Source organism: Rhinopithecus roxellana, chromosome 15 (assembly GCF_007565055.1).
Source record: "Rhinopithecus roxellana isolate Shanxi Qingling chromosome 15, ASM756505v1, whole genome shotgun sequence".
NCBI lineage: Eukaryota > Metazoa > Chordata > Mammalia > Primates > Cercopithecidae > Rhinopithecus > Rhinopithecus roxellana.
The window spans coordinates 77,390,206-77,412,984 of record NC_044563.1 but is presented as its reverse complement, the minus strand read 5'-3'; the positions used below and the strand labels follow the sequence as shown (position 1 = coordinate 77,412,984).

At 42.9% G+C, this 22,779-nt stretch overlaps 1 protein-coding gene across 3 annotated transcripts in view; it reads right to left on the bottom strand.

Moving 5' to 3' along the window:
• The window catches only part of PAFAH1B2 (platelet activating factor acetylhydrolase 1b catalytic subunit 2), a 35,285-nt gene that overhangs the window by 10,664 nt on the left and 1,842 nt on the right, over window positions 1–22,779 (bottom strand). For all 3 annotated transcript variants that reach the window (XR_004053492.1, XR_004053491.1, XM_030917379.1), the window contains exons 2-5: window positions 16,075–16,162; window positions 7,322–7,411; window positions 6,065–6,181; window positions 3,192–3,314 (exon numbers count right to left, since the gene is read on the bottom strand). Coding sequence is in view for 1 of the 3 variants with exons in the window: in XM_030917379.1 (XP_030773239.1) it covers window positions 3,192–3,314; window positions 6,065–6,181; window positions 7,322–7,411; window positions 16,075–16,155 (411 nt within the window). In the remaining 2 variants the exon portion in view is untranslated. The remainder of the gene's footprint in view (window positions 1–3,191; window positions 3,315–6,064; window positions 6,182–7,321; window positions 7,412–16,074; window positions 16,163–22,779) is intronic.

Sequence of the window (22,779 nt, the reverse complement as noted above, 5' to 3'; positions counted from 1 at the left end):
TAGAAGATTCACTTATTTTTCTCTACTTATTATTTGTAACTTTAGATAACATCTCCATTTGGCACTTTCTACACCTTTGATTTGTAAAACACTGGAAAATACTGGTTTGAATGAAAGCTAACCATTTCTTCTTAGTATTTTCATGGGTTCCCTTCTGTCCCTTAATTGTTGGTATTCTTCAGGGACCTGTCCTTTGGCCCACTACTCTGAATACTTTAGCCAGATCTCTTCCTAGAGCTTCAGAATTACATATTAAATTTCCAGCCACAGAAACAAATTTAAATGTTCCCGAGGCATTCCCAACTGATCCAAAAACAATTCATTAAACTATGCTCTTCCTCTTTACCAACTGGTCATTCCAACATCTCCAAGTCTCTCATCCCATATATCTACTTAACATTAAATTACTCAACTTTTGCATCCTAAATGTCATTTTCTTTTCTCCATCCTGATTATATACACTGCTATAGCTCAGGAACTTATCTCCAATCATCCTGATTACTATAAAATCTCCTGATTGGTCTTCCCAGCTCCAATGCTGTCTGCCCTTCAATCTGTTCTCCATTTGGCTGTCAGAATAATCCAGCTCACAGATACACATCATCTATTAATGCCACATGGAAACGACACCATACTATACTACAAGAAAAAGAGGTGGAATGAATGCTGTCTTGATGAATCAGAGCCATTCACCCTGGAATAACCCTGGAACAACTGTTTTAATTTTGTCTCCTTGTAGCCCTTTTCCAGTTGCAATATACTAGGATTAGGCATGAGTTACCATGCCCAGCCAAGCAATTCTAAAGATAATATGCACATTTTCACCTAAATACACCATAAAGTCTGTTTGCAACACAGCCCTTTTAATTGTAATGTGATTACTGCTCTCATATTCAATGACTTATGTAACCATCTCCATTGATACTACTATTTAGGTTATTTCCAATGTTTTAGCATTATGGATAACACCATAATTAACATTTCTGCATATCCAATTTAAAAACAAAGAATATGGAAGGATTACTCAGCAACAAATATTTCCTAAGCAAATACTATGTACTAGTCACTATACTTAACAGGTGGACTCTTAACACAGTCCTTTCTGGAGTAAGGCAGGTATAAGTAAGTACCTCAACAAGTAAATGAAATGCCTTGCAATAAAAAAGATCTGGCTCCCCAGCAACTGTGAATAAAATCCAAACATCCCAACAGCATACGAATTCCTACATGACCTGGCCTGGCGCGGTGGCTCACGCCTGTAATCCCAGCACTTTGGGAGGCTGAGGCGGGCAGATCATGAGGTCAGGAGTTCGAGACCAGCCTCGCCAATATGGTGAAACCCCATCTCTACTAAAAATATAAAAATGAGCCGGGCATGGTGGCATGTACCTGTAGTTCCAGCTACTTAGGAGTTTGAGGCAGAAGAATCACTTGAACCCGGGAGGTGGAGGTTGCAGTGAGCTAAGATTGCATCACTGCACTCCAGCCTAGGCAATAGAGCGAGACTCCATCTCAAATTAAAAAAAAAAAAAAAAAAAAAATTTCCTACATCAGCTGGTTGTGGCCTCTTTCTCCTAACCATCCCAGGCTCAAACTTCATGCAGCCTCCTCTGCTCACCCAAAAAACATATACACGTACAAGTAAGTCTTTGCTCAATTCTCTTTATTTTTCTATAATACCTTTTCTTTCCCTATTTGTCTGGAAACCAATGAAGTCTTTAAATGTAGATGTCAACTTTTGTTAAACACCTTTTCACCTTACTCCAAACAGCACACAGTATAATAATTCTCTGTGCTGCTGTCTCCATACACTAGACTGTGAGCTCCTTGAGACATAAAACTATGTCTTACTCATTTCTGTATGCTCAAGAACTAGGATAGTGCCTTGTACACAGTGATCCACAGGCTTTTTGAATAAATGACTATCTTCCTAACACCATCTCACTAAAGAACTAAATTTATATCAGATTTTGCTAAAACATATTTCAAACTGAACTAAGAATATCTACAGCTAGACTTTTTTTTTTTGAGACGGAGTTTTGCTCTGTTGCCCAGGCAAGAGTGGAGTGGCGCGATCTCAGCTCACTGCAACCTCCACCTCCCGGGTTTAAGAAATTCTCTGCTTCAGCCGGGCACGGTGGCTCATGTCTGTAATCCCAGCACTGTGGGAGGCCGAGGTGGGCAGATCACGAGGTCAGGAGATCGAGACCACGGCTAACACGGTGAAACCCCGTCTCTACTAAAAATACAAAAAATGAGCCAGGCGTGGTGGCGGGTGCCTGTAGTCCCCGCTACTCAGGAGGCTGAGGCAGGAAAATGGCGTGAACCCAGGAGGCGGAGCTTACAGTGAGCTGAGATCACGCCACTGCGCTCCAGCCTGGGCAACAGAGTGAGACTCCATCTCAAAAAAAAAAAAAAAAAGAAAAAAAAAAGGAAGAAATTCTCTGCTTCAGCCTCCTGAACAGCTGGGATTACAGGCACATGCTACCATGCCCAGCTAATTTTTTTGTATTTTTAGTAGAGACGAAGTTTCACCACCTTGGCCAGGCTGGTCTTGAACTCTTGACCTTGTGACCCACCCGCCTCGGCCTCCCAAAGTGCTGGGATTACAGGCGTGAGTCACCGCACCCGGCCTACGGCTAGATTTATACTGAAACAGACAGCTGTTCACCTTTGAGACCATGAAGAGTTAATGCTTTAATTCTACAAAAGGGTAGTACCTTTCTGTTCAGGGTACAACTATAAAGTATCCATTTTCTTGCTGATGAAATTTTTCATGTTTTAGAGAAGATTAGAACGTCTAATATACCATCTTTAACATATTAGCAGTAGAACAGGACACTTACAAAATAATCCAAATATAGGTCTAATAAAAAGACACAGGATTCAGACAAATCTCATGTGCAAATTTGCAAAACATTATGGAGGCCAAAAAAAAAAGGGGTACTGAGGCACCAAATGGCTTCCACACTTCCAAACAAGAATGCATGGATAAAAGATGGCCCCACAGCTGGTATGGGGAATGATGACATCAGTAAGACAGTAAGACACATTAGAGAAGAGGTCAACGAAAGTATAATAAACTGCTTCCACCTCAAGGTTCTCTAATATTCACGAGCAATCACATTTCTAAAAAGATTCCTCAGCTGACCTAAAGACATCAAACTCTCTACCCACCAAAGACTACGTACCAATACAATGATTTTGGCCTGTGGCTGCCTTGTGTTGATAAGTTGTACAATGGCCTCAATCCCACCTGCTACCTCTTCTGCTGTATTTTCGTGGTTGTTTGTTCCTACCCAGACAACAATGACCTGCAATTGAAGAAAGAAAAAAAGGGGGTAAGGAGGAGATAAATACCCAGGAATAAAGGAATGTCCACCATTTAGATGAAAACCTTCTTTTTCTTTTTTTGAGACGGGGCCTCGCTCTATCACCCAGACTGGAGTGCAGTGGCACCATTTTGGCTCACTGCAACCTCCGCCTCCCAGGTTCAAGCGATTCTCCTGCCTCAGGCTCCCGAGTAGCTGGGACTACAGGCATGCACCGCCATGCCTGGCTAATTTTTGTATTTTTAGTAGAGACTGGGGTTTCACCATGTTGCCCAGGCTGGTCTTGAACTCCTGACCTCAGGTAATCCACCCGCCTTGGCCTCCCAAAGTGCTGGGATTATAGGTGTGAGCCACCACCCCTGGCCGAAAATCTTATTTCAAAAAGCAAAGAAGGAAAGATAAACTTCTCAAATGGTGCTGGCTAACTTCAACTGGACAGCTACCTTACTATATTTTCTTTTAAGAGAGACAGCATCATGCTACATTGCCCAGGCTGGTCTTAAACTCTGGGCTCAAGTCGTCTTTCTTTGGCCTCCCAAAATGCTGGGATTACAATGTGAGCCACCACACTCAACCAGGGCAGACATCTTAATGCACTGATTTATGCCTCATATCAGGATAAATTCTAAGTGGAATAATATTTAAGTGGTAAAATTGTACTAGGAGGAAACAAGAGAATTATATCATGCAACAGGGAGCTAATTTCTCAACATCCAAAAATTATACAAAAAAGATTAATAAATTTAACTGTATAAAAATAAAACCTGGCCAGGTGCAGTGGCTCACATCTATAATCTCAATGATTTGGGACGCTGAGGTAGGAAAACTGCTTCAGCCCAGGAGTTCAAGGCTGCAGTGAGCCATGATCACACCACTGCACTCCAGCCTGGGTGACATGGTAAGACCCTGTCATGGTATAAATACACAGGTGCACTCAAGGAAAAGAGTCACAGAGGTGGAGGCTGGAAGGAATTTTAATAATTTTTTTTTTTTTTGAGACAGTTTTGCTTTTGTTGCCCAGGCTGGAGTGCAATGGCTTGATCTCAGCTCACCGCAACCTCCGCCTCCTGGGTTCAAGCGATTCTCCTGCTTCAGCCTCCCAAGTAGCTGGGATTACAAGCATGGGCCACCATGCCTGGCTAATTTAAGACCTCGCAAAGTGCTGGGATTACAGGCGTGAGCCACCGCGCCTGGCCTCTTTACTTATTTTCGAAACGGAGTCTTGCTCTGTCACCCAGGCTGGAATGCAGTGGTGCGATCCTGGCTCACTGCAACCTCTATCTCCTGGGTTCAAGTGACTCTCCTGCCTCAGCCTACTAAGTAGCTAGGACTACAGGTGCGTGACACCACGCTTGGCTTTTTTTTTTTTTTTTTTTTTAAACTAGAGACAGGGTTTCACTACGTTGGCCAGGGTGGTCTTGAACTCCTGGCCTCAAGTGATCCACCCACCTCGGCCTCCCAAAATTCTAGGATTACAGGCATGACCCACCACGCCCATCCAAGTTTTTCTCTTTAGAAAAAAAAAAAAAAAAAAAATCACAGTCTGGCATGGTAGCTCAAGCCTATAATCCCAGTATTTTAGGTGGCTGGGGCAGGAGGATCATCTGAGGCCAGGAGTTTGACACCAGCCTAGGCAACATAGCAAGACCAAGAAAGACCCTGTCTACAAAAAGAAATTTAAAAATCAGCTGAGCATGGTGGCACATGCCTGCAGTCCTAGCTGTTTGGGAGGCTGAGGCCATAGGGTCATCTGAGTCCAGGAGTTTGAGGTTACAGTGAGCTATCATTATGCCACTGCATTCTAGCTTGGGCAACAGAGAGAACTTGTCTTAAAACAAACAACTTTCAATGAAAGCACGTTTTGTCAGGGCTCAGTTTTTATTTTTTTTTGGGGAGCTGAAACGATTATATAGTGTGTGCCAACTCAGAGTATATATGATATAAGATACTGGGTAGAAATGTTCATTTGTTCACATCTGCTTCTAATTTTCTTCAGACGAACTTGCAGGCCTTGATTACCGACCTGTTTATATGGTTAAACAGATCCAAAATTACTTCCTGAAGTTAATCATGGCCCTACTCCCATGGCCCACCTCTGAGTAGTTTTCCCCTCATACTGCCCAAGGTCTATGCATTCTACAGAATAGCACACCTCATTAGCATAAAATCTCTTCCTTCGGCCAGGCACAGTGGCTCATGCCTGTAATCCCAGCACTTTTGGGAGGTCAAAGCCAGTGGATCACGAGGTTATGAGTTCAAGACCAGCCTGGCCAAGATGGTGAAACCCCATCTCTACTAAAAATACAAAAATTAGCTGGGCGCAGTGGCAGACGCCTGCAATCCCAGCTACTCAGGAGACTGAGGCAGGAGAATCGCTTGAACCCAGGAGGCGGATGTTGCAATGAGCCAAGATTACACCACTGCACTCAACCTGGGCGACAAAGCAAGACTCCATCTCAAAAAAAAAAACCTCTTCCTTCAATTTAAGAAGATAATTATAACAACTACAAATACAACCCAATAGGCAAACAATTCACTAATTTCTTAATTATATATTTTGATATATTCTTAGGCAATGACAGTATCATTTACCTTAAAGAGGCATGAAACAAATAGCGAAACAGGTCTTTAAAGAACCAATTTTTTTTTTTCACTACCAGTTTCAGACTATTTAACTATCCAAAAGACACTTAAGATTAATGACATTCTTTGACAAGTAACTTTCATTTCACCTTAGGCTTAATATTCTCCAGTTCTCCATTCTTTAGTCTCCACAAAACATGTCTTGTTGTATCTCCCCCAATTCCAAAATTCAGTGCATGAAGTGGGGAAAAAAGCTCTCGCCATATCTAAAAAAAGAAAAACTTGATTTAGTGCAGCTAAAACTAGGGGAAAGTTTAATCTTTCAATTGCAATGTGTTGCAAAGCATTAGAAATAATTTCCTTTTCCTGTATTTAAAGATAACACTGCAATGGTGTGACATTCACTGTTTAAGGACGTTGAAAATACCACTGTGTAACTCAGTTCTTAATGTAGCCTTAGGTTTCAGCTCAAGAAATGAGTCACAACTCAATCTGATGCCCCCTAAAAGGTACCAACATTAATAATTAAGCTGTCAATTCAACAAACTCTCCTTTCCACTTACTGAACTATACAAACAGGGTGAAGTGGAAACAAGAGATGAAGAAATTTAGAGTGCTAGAGCTAAAAAAAAAAAAATAAAGCTATCTTTTCTTTTAAATTTCCCCTGGGGCGGGGCACGGTGACCCAAGCCTATAATCCTAGCACTTTGGGAGGCCAAGACATGTGGATCATTTGAGGCCAAGAGTTCGAGACCAGCCTGGCCAACATAGTGAAACCCCATCTCTACTAAAAATACAAAAATTAGTCAGGCATGGTGGCGCATGCCTATAATCCCAACTACTTGGGGGGTGAGGTATGAGAATCTCTTGAGCCTGAGGTTGTGCCACTGCACTACAGCCTCGGCAATGGAGTAGGACTCGGTCTCAAAAAATAAATAAATAAATAAATAAATAAATAAAATAATAAATTTCCCATGGAAAAATGCCTAACCATACAAGATCCGGGAATAGCTTACTACAAAAATATATGAAATAGGAAAATGGCAAAATATAAATAAGAATCATGACTAGGATATATATGTTACCAGCAAATACAAATGGGAAATACTAAGTTACAAATAATAACTGACAATCTGACTAGAGTAAATATAAACAAACATAACATTAAGCTTCTCAGAAACCAGACTAAAAGGGGAAGTTTCATTATAAACAATGCTTCAGATCAGAACATGTCCAAGTTAAAAGAAAGAAAAGAAAATCCCTTTAGGTAGCTTTGATTTCTCTTATAACCTCAATTAGGGCTTCTCTAAGAGGCACAAATAAGCTCAGCTCAGAATGAAAGTCTATTAGTAATGAATGGTTATACATGAGTAGCCAAGAACCACGCTCACCCCTTCCACCTTTACCTCATATTGCTGCATTAACTGCACCATGGAGTCTCCCACAAATAGTACATCAGGCTCTTTGTCTTTACAGTCCAAAACAAATCTGTTGTGCTGGTTTGAAGAAGAAAGAAAAATTATTAACTGGCACTTCTGGCCGGGTGTGGTGGCCCATGTTTATAATCTCAACATTTTGGAAGGCCAAGGCAGGAGGATGGATCACTTGAGGTCAGGAGTTTGAGACTAGCCTGGGTAATATATCAAGATCCCACCTCTACAAAAACAACTTTTTTTTTTTTTTTTTTTTTTTTTTTTTTTCCTAAGACAGGGTCTGGCTCTCTTACCCAGGCTGGAGTACAGTGGCGTGATCTTGGCTCACTGCAACTTCTGCTTCAGGGGCTCAAGCCATCCTCCCACCTCAGCCACCTGAGTAGCTGGGACTACAGGCTCATGCCACCATGCCTGGCTAATTTTTTGTATTTTTTGTAGAGATGGGGTTTTACCATGTTGCCCAGGCTGGTCTCCAACTCCTGAGCTCAAGCAATCTGCCCACCTCAGCCTTCCAAAGTGCTGGGATTCCAGGTGTGAGCCACACATCCAGCCAGAAAAAAATTTTTTTGAATAAAAAAAGAAACTGGTATTTCTTTTCCTGTGAGACTTCCTGGCCTAGAAAGAACAGCTGTCCAAACAGTTACTGTTGTTAAACATTTTTTTAGTCTATCCCCCAAAGATTATTCCTCTCATTCTATAAATTAACTGTTTGAACTTTCTTCTCACCCTTACTATACTGATCATTCTAGTACTCTCAAGAAACCCAGAATTCTAATGAAACCAGAATAGAAAAATACATGTAATACACTATGTAGAAGTTTACCTTTTCCTTAAACTTTTATTAAGAAAATTGCGGCCGGGCGCGGTGGCTCAAGCCTGTAATCCCAGCACTTTGGGAGGCCGAGACGGGCGGATCACGAGGTCAGGAGATCGAGACCATCCTGGCTAATATGGTGAAACCCCGTCTCTACTAAAGAATACAAAAAACTAGCCGGGCGACGAGGCGGGCACCTGTAGTCCCAGCTACTTGGGAGGCGGAGGCAGGAGAATGGCGTGAACCTGGGAGGCGGAGCTTGCAGTGAGCTGAGATCCGGCCACCGCACTCCAGCCTGGGCGACAGAGCCAGACTCCATCTCAAAAAAAAAAAAAAGAAAATTGCAAATACACAGAAAAGTTGACATAGTACAACGAACATACACATCTGCCTCTTATATTCAACAACTGATAGTATTTTCCCACGTTTGCTTTACCTCTATGTATGCGTGCATGTTTGCTGGACTATTTGTGAAGTAAAATGCAAACATTATGATTCTTCACCATGATGCATCTCCTAAGCATGCATCTCCTAAGAGTAAGAACATCTTCTTATAAAACCACAAATTGGGCGCAGTGGCTCATGCCTGTAATCCCAGCACTTTGGGAGGCCAGGGCGGGCGGATCACCTAAGGTTGGGAGTTCGAGATCAGCCTGGCCAACATGATGAAACCCCGTCTCTAATAAAAATACAAAAATTAGCCAGGCATGGTGGCGGGTGCCTGTAGTCCCAGCTACTCAGGAGGCTGAGGCAGGAGAATTGCCTGAACCTGGGAGATGAAGGTTGCAGTGAGCCGAGATGGTGCCATTACACTCCAGCCTAGGCAACAAGAGCGAAGCTCCATCTTAAAAACAAACAAACAAACAAAAAAACCCACAAATTATTATCATAAGTAGGAAATGAAACAATCCCATAGCATCGAATATTCAGTCCATATTCAATTTTTCAAATGGCTCCAAGAGTTGGATAAAGTATTACAACATCATTTTTTCAACTACGATCCAATCAGGTTCCATGTATTTTATTTGAATGCAGACTTTGAAAATATCTGTTAACTTCCAAATGTGAGACACTGGCAAACTAGGACTCAATCCTTTTCAGTCAAATCCAAGTTTATAAACAGTGGTAATCTCCTCTCAGAGTGCCTCTTTCTGTTATAAAGGTACAAGACACTTTCTAAAATTGATTTTGGCCAGGTGTGGTGGCTCATGTCCATAATCTCAGCACTTTAGGAGGCCAAGGTGGGAAGGATAGCTTGAGCCCAGGCATTCGAGACCAGCCTGGGCAACATCATGAGACCCCTTCACTATGAAGAAAAGAAATAAAAGAAAAAAAAAGAAAGAAAAAAGAAAATAAATTTTATCCATTAATGTTAAAGAACATAGTCTAAACTTTTATTTTTATTTTATTTTACTTTTTGGAGATGGAATCTCACGTCACTCAGGCTGGAGTGCAGTGGCATGATCTTAGCTCACTGCAACCTCCACCTCCCGAGTTCAACCAATTCTTATGCCTCAGTCTCCTGAGTAGCTGGGATTATAGGCACCCGCCACCATGCTCAGCTAATTTTTGTATTTTTAGTAGAGACGTGGTTTCACCATGTTGTCAGGCTGGTCTCTAACTCCCGACTTCAGGTGATCCACCCGCCTCGGCCTCCCAAAGTGCTGGGATTACAGGCATGAGCTACCGCGCCAGGCCAGTTTAAACTTTTATATTCATCCCTGAAACAAATTTATACAATGCTCTAGGTCTGTAATGTAGGTCCAGGCAAAGGCCTACTCTCTTTTTTTTCCCAAAGACGGGGTCTTGCTATGTTGCCCAAATTGGACTGAATTCCTGGGCTCAAGTGATCCTCTTGCCTTAGCCTCCCAGCTAGCTAGAACTACAGGTATGCTTTATCATGCCTAGCTTTCCAATGCTGTTTCTTTTTCTCAAACTCTACGTTCAATTTTGTTTCCCTTAGGAATTAAGGAAGAGTTACTATTTAAGTATTTCTGTTGACAATACCAACACAGATGAGGCTGTGGTAAAACTCAAGATATTCATCCACAGGTGAAGTGTAAAGTGACAGAAATACTTCTGGAAATAATTTTACAGATTATGAAAACACCTCCAGCCAGGTGTGGTGGCTCACGCCTGTAATCCTAGGCCTCTGGGAGGCCAAAGTGAGCAGATCACATGAGCTTAGGAGTTCAAGACCAGCCTTGGCAACATGCAAAACCCCATCTCTAATTAAACAAACAAACTATATATATATTCATTTATTTATTTAAAAAAAGAAAAAAAAAACACTTCCTCTCTTAGGGTGACAGGATTAGGGACAGCTTTTTCCTTGCTTCCATATTTTGTGCAAACACATATTTTAAAAATTACTGTTTCAGTAAATATTTTTAAACTGAGGAGACATGAGCAAGAATAAAAGTTTAGTGAATAGGTGCTTTTTCCTATCATGTCAACTCCCTATTGCAGGTACTGTAGTACCAACTACCTTTCTCTCTCTCTTTTTTTTTTTTTTGAGATTTTGAGACAGGGTTTCACTCTGTCACCCAGCCTGGAGTACAGTGGCAGCTGTGAACGACAGCTCACTGCAGCCCCAACCTCCCAGGCTCAGGCTGGGGAGGGCTTACATGATCCTCCCTGCCTCAGCCTCAGGCGCACTTCACCATATCCAGCTTTTTTTTTTTGGGGGGGGGGGGGGGGCGGTTTGTAGAGACAGGGTTTTGCAATGTTGCCCAGGCTGGTCTGGAACTCAAGCGATCCACTCACCTCTGCCTCCCAACGTGATGAGATTACAGGCCCGAGCCACTGCACCCAGCCCCAACTACCTTTCCACACCAATAAAAGAGCTTGTGTTTGTCCAGTGTCGTGGAATGTAAGACTGCTATGATAAAGGTTCTAGTACTTTTCTCCTAAAGTTTAATAGTTGTAATAAATTTGGAAAAATAGAAAGGACCAAAACAACACATCTATAATCCTACCACCTTAACCTAGTAACTATGACCATGCTTGAGTATTTTCTCCTCAACTTTTTTCACATCCTCTGTTATCTCTTTTATATAGTTTAAATATCATGGACACCTCTTTCTGGCACTATATGTCTGGGGCCAAAAAAAACCAACATTCAAATTCTAGCTTACCTACTTTCTAGTCCAGTGATCTTAAACAAGCACATAATTTGTGCCTTGGTTTTAACATGTGCTAGCAACTCCATTTTAGAGTTGTTAAAGATTCCCAGCTATATTGTCTGGCACCCACTAGGCACTTGAAAAATGGTAGCCATTATACTTGCATTTAACATCATACTAGAACCAGTTTTCTATGTAGCAACACAGTTTTTATAATCGTAACTTTTAATGGCCATATATTCTTTTTTAGACACAGGATCTTGCCCTGTCACCGAGAGTGGAGGGCAGTGCATGATCACAGCTTACTACAGCCTCAAACTCCCAGACTCAAGCAATTCTCCTGCCTCGGTCTCCCTAGAAGCTGGGACTACAGGCACACACCCAGCGAATTTTTTTGTTCTATTTTTTGTAGAGTCAGGGTCTTGGTGTGTTTCCTAGGCTACACTTCTGGCCTCAAACCATCTACTGGCCTCAGCCTTCCAAAGTGCTGGGACTACAGGTATGAGCCACTGCACCTAATATACTCTAATGAATACACTCAATGACACATTTTTGTTTGCTTTTTTGGGGGGTGAGGGGAATGAGGGTCTATGTTGCTCAGGCTGGTCTTGAACTCTGCTGCTTAAGCAATCCTCTTGCCTCAGCCTCCCAGGTCATGCTTTTCTTCCTGTGGACAGACTTGCCAGTGGCCTCTTTTTGTGAATCTAATAAGCGTAATAAAGGGATATATATATAGCTTTTCCTACGTTGGAAATTCTTAAAATCAGTATTTTTATGGATTTTGGACATATTTCCAAATTCTTAACAAAAGGGCTATATACCAATCTGTAAGGACTCCAGCAATATATTAGAACTGGTTTTACTGTACTTGCACCTGAATTAGATATTAACATTTTTCTTTCTCTTCCTAACTTTTTAATTTACACTTTTTGGAAACAAAGTTAAACACTTTCTATCATGTCTACTGAAATATTTATATATTAGTTCCTTTAGGATATTTTTATTGATAATACATGATATCTATGCTTCATCTATAATATTTACCGTGTATATTTTCCTTAGTCTGCTGCTCAGCCTTATTTTTCTGGTTAATATGTTTTGATACGATTTCTATTACATTTGGCAAGTCTTTCAACATTACCCTTAAGAAAACCTTTTAGGCCAGGCACGTGGTGGCTCATGCCTGTAATCCCAGCACTTTGAGAGGCTAAGGTGGTTGGATCACCTGAGGTCAGGAGTTCAAGACCAGCTTGACCAACATGGTGAAACCTCGTCTCTACTAAAGAAATACAAAAATTAGTCAGGTATGGAGATGGGCGCCTCTAATCCTAGTTATTCAGGAGGTGGAAGTTGCAGTGAGCCAAGATCACACCACTGCACTTCAGCCTGGGTAACACAGTGAGACTCCATCTCAAAATCAAAAACAAAAACAAAACAAAACCTTTTTATTACGGAAAATATCAAATGTATACAAAAGCAGAGAGAATTAACACCTCCATTCAGAGAGAATGAACCTCCATGTATGAATTACCAGCTAGAGCAATCATTTATGGCCTATATTACTTCAGTCATCTCCCCAACTACTGCCCCACTCCATCCTCAGATTATTTGGAAGCAAATTGAGGATATACCATTCCCAATACAAACATTGCAGTATGTCATCCTTAAAAGACACAGGCACAGTGGCTCATGCCTGTAATCCCAACGCTTCGGGAGGGTGAGGCAGTAGGATCACTTGAGGCCAGGAGTTCAAGATCATCAGCCTGGGCAACATAGTGAGACCCTATCTTCACAAAAAATAATTAAAAAATTAGCCCGGCATGGTGGCATGCACCTGTGGTCCCAGCTACTTGAGAAGCCAAGGTGGGACGATCACTTAAGCCCAGGAAGCCAAGGCTGCAGGAAGTTGTAATGGTGCCACTGCACTCCAGCATGGTTGACAGAGCGAGACTCTGACTCCAAAAAATTTTTAAAATATTTGTGTATGTTTTTCTTCCATTTGACTGATTTTTCTACAGCCAGGGCTCATTAAAGTCTATTAACTTAAGACAAGAATAATGATATCTAGTTTAGTTACTACTTTTCCTTTCCTTTGTCTTGAACTCCTGGGCTCCAGTGATTCACCTGCCTCAGCTTCCCAAAGTGCGGAGATTACAGGTTTGAGTCACTACTCCTGGCGTAGTTACTATTCATAAAGGTATAAATGATCCAGATGTCCATGAAAGAGGAAATGGGCAAATCAACTGTGGCACACTTCTTTTTTTTTTTCTTTTTGAGATAAGGTCTCGATCTGTCATCCAGGCTGCAGTGCAGTGGCACAATTATAGTTCATTGTAGCCTTGATATCCTGGGCTCAAGTGATCCTCCCACCTTGGCTTCCCAACCTGTCTTGGCCTCCCAAAGTGCTGGGATTACAGGGGTGAGTCACTGTATACTGTTCTGTCTTAAAAAAAAAAATTATTGGGGCTGGGCGCGGTGGCTCAAGCCTGTGATCCCAGCACTTTGGGAGGCCAAGACGGGCGGATCACGAGGTCAGGAGATCGAGACCATCCTGGCTAACACGGTGAAACCCCGTCTCTACTAAAAAATACAAAAAACTAGCCAGGCAAGGTGGCAGGCGCCGGTAGTCCCAGCTACTCGGGAGGCTGAGGCAGGAGAATGGCGTGAACCTGGGAGGCGGAGCTTGCAGTGAGCTGAGATCTGGCCAGTGCACTCCAGCCTGGGCAACAAAGCGAGACTCTGCCTCAAAAAAAAAAAAAAAATTATTGGGACAACTGGAGAAAACTGAATATGGTCCTTGGAGTATTATATCAATATTACATCTCATGATTTTAATAACTATCCTATAGTTATTTAACAAAAGTCCTTGTTTTTAAGAAAACATGTTGAAATATTCAGGGGTAAAGAGAAATGAGTGCAAATGCTTCAGAAAAAACCACTATGTTAGTATATACATATACAAATAGATATAGACACAGCACACAGGGCGTGGTGGCTCACGCCTGTAATCCCAGCACTTTGGGAGGCTGAGACAGGCAGATCACTTGAGGTCAGGAATTTGAAACCAGCCTGGCCAACATGGCAAAACCCTGTCTCTACTAAAAATACAAAAATTAGCTGAGCATGGTGGCGGGCGCCTGTAATTCCAGCTACTTGGGAGGCTAAGACACAAGAATATCTTGAACCCGGGGTGGCTGGGGCTGGAGGTTGCAGTGAGCCAAGATTGCACCACTGCACTCCAGCCTGGGCAACAGTGAGACTCCGTCTCAAAAAACCACCACCACCAACAACAAAAAAAACCAAAAACAAAATAGATGCAGACACAGTAATTAGGCAGATATTGTAAAATGTTAACAATTGGTGAGTCTAGATGAAGATACTTCTTTCTAAATTTCTGTAACATTTGTGTAGTTTTGAAATTACTTCAAAATAAAAAACCTAAATATTTCCCAGTTCCAACATCAGATTGGTGAAGAGGCAGGACATTTGTAACACTACATTTTTACTTACAGTAACAAATTCTTGTTGACTATTAAAATCCCCCTTTGTACAACCTGTCGCAGGTCACAGGATTACAGTTTTTTGTTTTTGTTTCTGAGATGGAGTCTTGCTCTGTCGCCCAGGCTGGAGTGCAGCGGCATGATCTTGGCTCACTACAACCTCTGCCTTCCGGGTTCAAGCGATTCTCCTGCCTCAGCCTCCTGAGTAGCCGGGACTACAGGTGCCTGCCACCACACCTGGCTAACTTATTTTTTTTTTTTTTTTTTTTTTTTTTTTTTTTTTTTTTTGAGACGGAGTCTTGCTCTGTCGCCCAGGCTGGAGTGCAGTGGCCGGATCTCTGCTCACTGCAAGCTCCGCCTCCCGGGTTCACGCCATTCTCCTGCCTCAGCCTCCCGAGTAGCTGGGACTACAGGCGCCCGCCACCTCGCCCGTCTAGTTTTTTTGTATTTTTTAGTAGAGACGGGGTTTCACCGTGTTCGCCAGGATGGTCTCGATCTCCTGACCTCATGATCCGCCCGTCTCGGCCTCCCAAAGTGCTGGGATTACAGGCTTGAGCCACCGCGCCCAGCCCACTTATTTTTATTATATTTTTTATTTTTGAGACAGAGTCTCGCTCTGCCGCCCACGCTGGAGTGCAGTGGCACAATCTCGGCTCACTGCAAGCTCCGCCTCCCGGGTTCATGCCATTCTCCTGCCTCAGCCTCCCGAGTAGCTGGGACTACAGGCGCCCGCCACTTTGCCCGGCTAATTTTTTGTATTTTTTTAGTAGAGACGGGGTTTCACCATGTTGGCCAGGATGGTCTCGATCTCCTGACCTTGTGATCCACCTGCCTCGGCCTCCCAAAGTGCTGGGATTACAGGCGTGAGCCACCGCGCCTGGCCTTGGCTAACTTATTTTTAATAGAGGCGGGTTTCACCATATTGGCCAGTCTGGTCTCAAACTCCTGACCTTGTGATCCACCCACCTAGGCCTCCCAAACTGTTGGGATTATAGGTGTGAGCCACTGTGCCCAGCCTGGAGTGTTTTTTTTTTTTTTTTTTTTTTCCCAATTGCCCCTTTGCAGTTTTGATCAAAAGATCTTTAAAAATTGAAGAAACCAGGCATACTGACATGTGCCACTAGTCCCAGCTATATGGGAGGCTGAAGTGGGAGATCACTTGAGCCCTGCAGTTTGAGGCCAGCCTGGGCAACACAGTGAGACCCTGTTTCAAAAACCAAAACAAAACAGACAAAAAAACTGGAGAGACTCAACTCATGTGAATGATACACATGCACTTCCCTTTACCTGAGACATCCATCGGTCATCTCCTTGAATATCTTCTGCTGCATGCGGAATAGCTGCTGGGTTTGAGTCTCCTTGGCTCATTCTACACCTGTGAAAAAATGTCTATGTCATGTTTCATTTGTTAACAGGAATGTCTGTAACCACTTAAATATTATTATACACATCAGGCTTTAAATAATAATTTAAGTTTTATTGTGGTTTGCCTACAAACAATTGGGAAACTGAACAGAAACAATTACTTTCTGTAGAGACGAATTCCGGAACATGACTAAGTCCCATAAATATAGCATCACTAAACTGCCAGACAGCTTTGAATATGACTTAGCCGCAGTGCAGTACATTTTAAAAATCTCCAAGTACATACTTTATACCTATACTATTTTTGTGATTGTATGTTACTGTAAGTACCAAATGACACAAGCAGTTATTAGATACTTACAGTACAATAAAATCTACATCAGAAGTTTTTCAGCTGTTAAGAGTTACACACTTAAGAATTACTACTGCAATGACTACAATCCACTGGTTACTAAACATCACACAAATAACTGTAGCACAGATTCTGACAAAAGTAGTCACAGGCCTTGGCACTAGGTTTTGACAAATGTTTACTAGGTATTTTTATTTTTGATAAGTTTCCACTAAGAAAATTTTAGTAATGATGGCCAGGCGCGGTGGCTCATGCCTGTAATCCCAGCATTTTGGGAGGCCGAGGCAGGTGGATCACAAGGTCAGTAGATCGAGACCATCCTGGCCAACGTGGTGAAACCCCATCTCTACCAAAAATACAAAAAATTAGCTGGGCATGATGGCATGCACCTGTAGTCCCAGCTACTTGGATGGCTGAGGCAGGAGAATCGCTTGAACCAGGGAGGCAGAGCTTGCAGTAAGCCGAAATTGCACCACTGCACTCCAGCCTGGGTGACAGAGACAGACTCCAACTCAAAAAAAAAAAAAAAAAAAAAGAAAGAAGAAATTTTAGTAATGAGTCCAAATATGTCATCTAATAAGTAAAATTCGGCAAAATTAGAAGTGCTAATCTTCTATGAATAGAAAGACAAATAAGAAACCAGACTACTTTTCAACCAATTCTGGAGAATATACACTAGAAACATTAGGCTCCAAATGCAAAGGACTATGAAAAAGAAAAAAACCGGCCGGCGCAGTGGCTCACGCCTGCAATCCCAGCACTTTGGGAGGCCAAGGCAGGCGGATCACAAGGTCAGGAGGTCGAGACCATCCTGCCTAACACAATAAAACCCCATCTCTACTAAAAACACAAAAAAATTGGCCAGGTGTGGTGGCAGGTGCTAAAAAAAAAAAAAAAAGAAAAAAGAAAAAAGAAAAAATCTGGGGTTTTCTGTTTTATAGAAAAGGAGGTCATCTTTTTTTTTTTTCTGAGATGGAGACTCGCTCTGTCACCCAGGCTGGATTGCAGTGGCGCAATCTCGGCTCACTGCAAGCTCCGCCTGCAGGGTTCACGCCATTCTCCTCCCTCAGCCTCCTAATTAGCTGGGACTACAGGCGCCCACCACCACACCTGGCTAATTTTTTTGTATTTTTAGTAGAGACGGGGTTTCACCGTGTTAGCCAGGATGGTCTCGAGCTCCTGAAGAAAAGGAGGTCATCTTCTATATAAGCAATCTTTTTCTTTCCCTTGACATCCTCAGATACAGCTAAGCTTTCTCAGAAAGAAGACAGAGTTATATTCATTCAATATACGTATTTACAGCCGGGCGCGGTGGCTCAAGCCTGTAATCCCAGCACTTTGGGAGGCTGAGACGTGCGGATCACGAGGTCAGGAGATCGAGACCATCCTGGCTAACACGGTGAAACCCCGTCTCTACTAAAAATACAAAAAACTAGCCGGGCGAGGTGGCGGGCGCCTGTAGTCCCAGCTACTCCGGAGGCTGAGGCAGGAGAATGGCGTAAACCTGGGAGGCGGAGCTTGCAGTGAGCTGAGATCCGGCCACTGCACTCCAGCCCGGGCGACAGAGCAAGACTCCGTCTCAACAAAAAAAAAAATATATATATATATATACGTATTTACTGAGTACACAAAACACACTACATTGCCAAAGTAGTAGTTTTTTAGAATCACAAAGTGAAAAGCCCCAAGCGTGAATGCATATCTTCACCCATGAAAAATAAATTACTGAAGCAAATAATACTAACACTGATTTCAAGACCAGCCTGGCCAACATAGTGAAAACCCCATCTCTACAAAAAACACAAAAATAAGCCAGGCGTGGTGGAGCATGCCTGTAAGTCGCAGTTATTTGGGAGACTGGAGCAGGAGAATCACTGGAACCTGGTAGATGAAGTTGCAGCAACAGCAAGACTTCGTTTCAAACAAACAAATTATTAAAAAATGTGGAAGGTTTTGCTTTATTTTTTGTTGTTGTTTTTTTGAGATGGAGTCTTGCTCTGTCGCCCAGACTGGAGTGCAGTGGCGTGATCTGGACTCACTGCAAGCTCCGCCTCCTGGGTTCATGCCATTCTCCTGCCTCAGCATCCAGAGTAGCTGGGACTACCGGTGCCCACCACCACATCTGGCTTTTTGTATTTTTAGTAGAGACGAGGTTTCACCATGTCAGCCAGGATGGTCTTGATCTCCTGACCTTGTGATCTGCCCACCTCGGCCTCCCAAAGTGCTGGGATTACAGGCGTGAGCCACTGAGCCCAGCCTTGCTTTATTTTTAAACCAATAAAACATTCTATACTTTCTACATAAAAGTTTATTTGGGTCTAAGTTCAAGTCTAGGCTTAAATCAAGTTAAAACTTACACGTTAGTTAATAAAAGTGTTTTAAGACAAGGTCTTTTTTTTTTTTTTTTTTTTTTTTTTAAGGTGGAGTCCCAGCCTGTAGCCAGGACTACAGGTATGCACTGCCACGCCCGGCTAATTTTTGTATTTTTCTTTTATACAGACAAGGTTTCTCCATGTTGCCCAGGCTGGTCTCAAACTCCTGAGCTTGGCCTAGAATCCTGCCCAGTCTAGGATATTTTTGAAATGCATCCCACTACCTACATGTTTGTATATAAAACATGCTAACTACTGTTCATGTGAATCTTCAATTATAGTGAAGCTCTTTTTTTCCTTTTCTAGATTAGAAAACTTTTGAAAATTAAATTCTTTTAAAAGTTAGATTTCAGCCAGGTGTGGTGGCTCACACCTGTAATCTCAGCACTTTGGGAGGCCAAGGCAGGAAGATGACTTGAGTCCAGGAGTTTGAGACTATCCTGGGCAATATAATGAGACCCCGTCTCTACAAAAAATTGAAAGAATTAGCCTGGCATGGTAGTGCCTATAGTCTCAGCTACTCAGCAAGCTGAGTCAGGAGGATTGCTTGAGCCGGGCACAGTGGCTCACACCTGTAATCCTAGCACTTTGGGAGCCTGAGGTGGGTAGATTATCTGAGGTCAGGAGTTCAAGACCAGCCTGGCCAACAAGGCAAAACCTATCTCTACTAAACATACCAAAAAAAAAAAAAAACAAACGGCAGATGTTGTGGCACTTGCCTGTAATCCCAGCTACTAGGGAGGCTGAGGCAGGAGAATCGCTTGAGCCCAGGAGGTGGAGGCTGCAGTGAGCTGTGATCATGCTACTGCACTCCAGCCTGAGTGACAGTGAGACCTTGTCTCTAAATAAATAAATGTTCTGAGATTTTGTTCCTATATTCCAATGGATCATCTTATGCATTCCCAGAGGGTACATATATGCTTTCAAGACCAATGATCTATATAAATTATACAATCTCTTTATTATTTTAAGAGAAGGGCCTCACTATGTTGTCCTGGCTGGATTCAAACTCCTGAGCTTAAGTGATCCTCCTGCTTCAGCTTCCCAAGCAGCTGGGACTACAAGCACACACTACCACTCCCAGCTTAGAGCTACAATTCAATAGACAGTCATGGATTTTCAGAGTTCATCCAACCGACAAACAACTGATCTAAAATAACATTAAGAACTTACTATTTACCAGACACTGTGCTATGAGCTTTGTTATTTAAATAAACGTGATGCTCAGAGAGACCTAAGCAAACTTCTCCATGACAGTAGAGCTGGTAAACAAAACAGGACAGGTGGGATTTGAAATCAGAGTGACAGACTTCCAAGGCCTACTCTTGAGTAAATGATGTTATGTTCTGATTAGAGAAGACTATATAGAGGCCAGGCGCAGTGGCTCACACCTGTAATCCCAGCATTTTGGGGGACTGAGGCGGGAGGATCACCTGAAGTCAGGAGTTGGAGACCAGCCTGGCCAACATGGTGAAATCCTGTCTGCACTAAAAATACAAAAGATTAGCCGGGTTTGGTGGCACATACTTGTAATCTCAGCTACTCAGGAGGCTGAGGCATGAGAATCTCTTGAACCCAGGAGATGGAGGATGCAGTGAGCAGAGATCACACCACTCTGGGTGACAGAGCAAGACTCTGTCCAAAAAAAAAGAAAGAAAATAAAAAAAGATAAATTCTAATTTACTAAGTTGTTTCACTTATACTTTCTACTACCCAAATTCAATGGCATTCTGATACCCTAAGCAAAACATTTCTACCTCAACCCTAAATTTCTTCATGGGAAAATAAAAAAGGCATACAGATGGAGAAATCGAGGAATAAAATGTCACTTCTCTGAAGCTACAAGGCAGATAGAACTGGGAGGTCACAAATATTCCCAATTACATAGTCTTTTTTTTTTTTTTTTTTTTTTGGCGCTATGAATACAAGGTGATCCTTCTTCCCCTACAACGGCAAAGTATCAGAGCAGAAATGTGTTTCTTTGTGCCTTCTGACTCTGATTTTGTATTATTTTGTCAATCAAAATCTTATAATACAAAGTAGCTTTCAGTTTTACTGATGCCCATGGCTTGGTAACATTTTTAAATAAGAGGAAAAGAAAAACTGAGCTACAAACTCACACAATCACATCTTTAAGAACAAGGCAGGGGTTGGGCACGGTGGCTTACGCCTATAATCCCAGCACTCTGGAAGGCCAAGACAGGTGGATCACCAGGTCAGGAAATCGAGACCATCCTGGCTAACACGGTGAAACCCTGTCTCTACTAAAAATACAAAAAATTAGCCGGGCATGGTGGTGGGTGCCTGTAGTCCCAGCTACTCAGGAGGCTGAGACAGGAGAATGGCGTGAACCCCGGAGGCGGAGCTTGCAGTGAGCCGAGTTCACCCCACTGCACTCCAGTCTGCGGCGACAGAGCGAGACTCCATAAAAACGAGGCTGGAAATGCATAACCTAGACAACTATGCATATAGAAGACTCAAACAATTTGGAAATCAGAGAAACTGTTGTGGCTGGGCACAGTGGCTCACGCCTGTAATCCCAACACTTTGGGACTCTAAGGCAGGTGGACTGCTTGAGCCCAGGAGTTTGAGACCAGCCCGGGTAACATGGTGAAACTCTGTCTCTACAAAAAACACAACAATTAGCTGGGGGGGGGGGGGGGGGGGGGGGGGGGTGCGCTACTGCACTCCAGCCTCAGGGACAGAGCAAGACCCTGTCTCAAAAATAAAAATTAAACTGTCTTTTCTTTTATTGAGACGGAGTTTCGCTCTTGCTGCCCAGGCTGGAGTGCAACGGTGCGATCTCGGCTCACTGCAACCTCCGCCTCCTAGTTTCAAGCAATTCTCCTGTCTCAGCCTCCAGAGTACTGAGATTACAGGTGCCCACCACCACTCCCAGCTAATTTTTGTATTTTTAGTAGAGATGTGATTTCAAATCATATTGGTCAGGCTAGTCTCGAACTCCTGACATCACGTGATCCGCTCGCCTTGGCTTCCCAAAGTGGTGAGATTATAGGTGTGAGACACCGCGCCTGGCCGGCTTTTTGTTTTCGTTTTTTTTTTGAGACAGGACTTCATTCTGTTGCCGGGGCTAAAGCACAGTGGAGAAATCATCAGTCACTGCAGTTTCCACCTCCTGCATTCAAGCGATCCTTTTGAATAGAAGCTGCCTGACCTTTTTTTTTTGGTAGATGGGGATCTCACCATATTGCTCAGGCTGACCTGCAACTCCTAGGCTCAAGTGATCCTGCCACCTTGGCCTCCCAAAGTGCTGGAATTACAGGCATGAGTCATGGCACCCAGCCAGCTGTGTTTTGTTTTTTTTTTGTTTTTTACTGACAGGGTCTCAGTCAGTCGTTAGCTGGAGTGAAGTGGCTTAACACAGCTCACTACAGTCTTGATCTCCTGGGCTCAAGTGATCCTTCCATTTCTTCCTTCCAGAGTAGCTGGGACTACAGGCGCATGCCACCACATATGGCTAATTTTTAAATTTTGTAGAGAGGAGGTCTTGCCATGTTGCTCAGGCTCCAACTGTTGTATTCTTTCCAATTAAAATGAAGAATTATTTGCTCTTATGGGCACATAAAATAAGAACAAACTAAGAGCTACCCAGTGGTAAGACACAAACTTCTGAGTCACTTTGGGTTTCCTGCGCCTGCAATCCCAGCACTTTGGGAGGCCGAAGCGGGTGGATCACTTGAGGTCGGAAGTTCAAGACCTGCCTGGCCAACTCGGCAAAACCCCATCTCTACCAAAAAAAAATACAAAATTAGCTGGGTGTGGTGGCGCGTGCCTTGCTGTAAGCTTGAACTGGGAGGCAGAGGTTGTAGTGAGTCGAGATCGCTCCACTGCACTCCAGCCTGGGCAACAGACTGAGACTCCGCCTCAAAAAAAAAAAAAGAG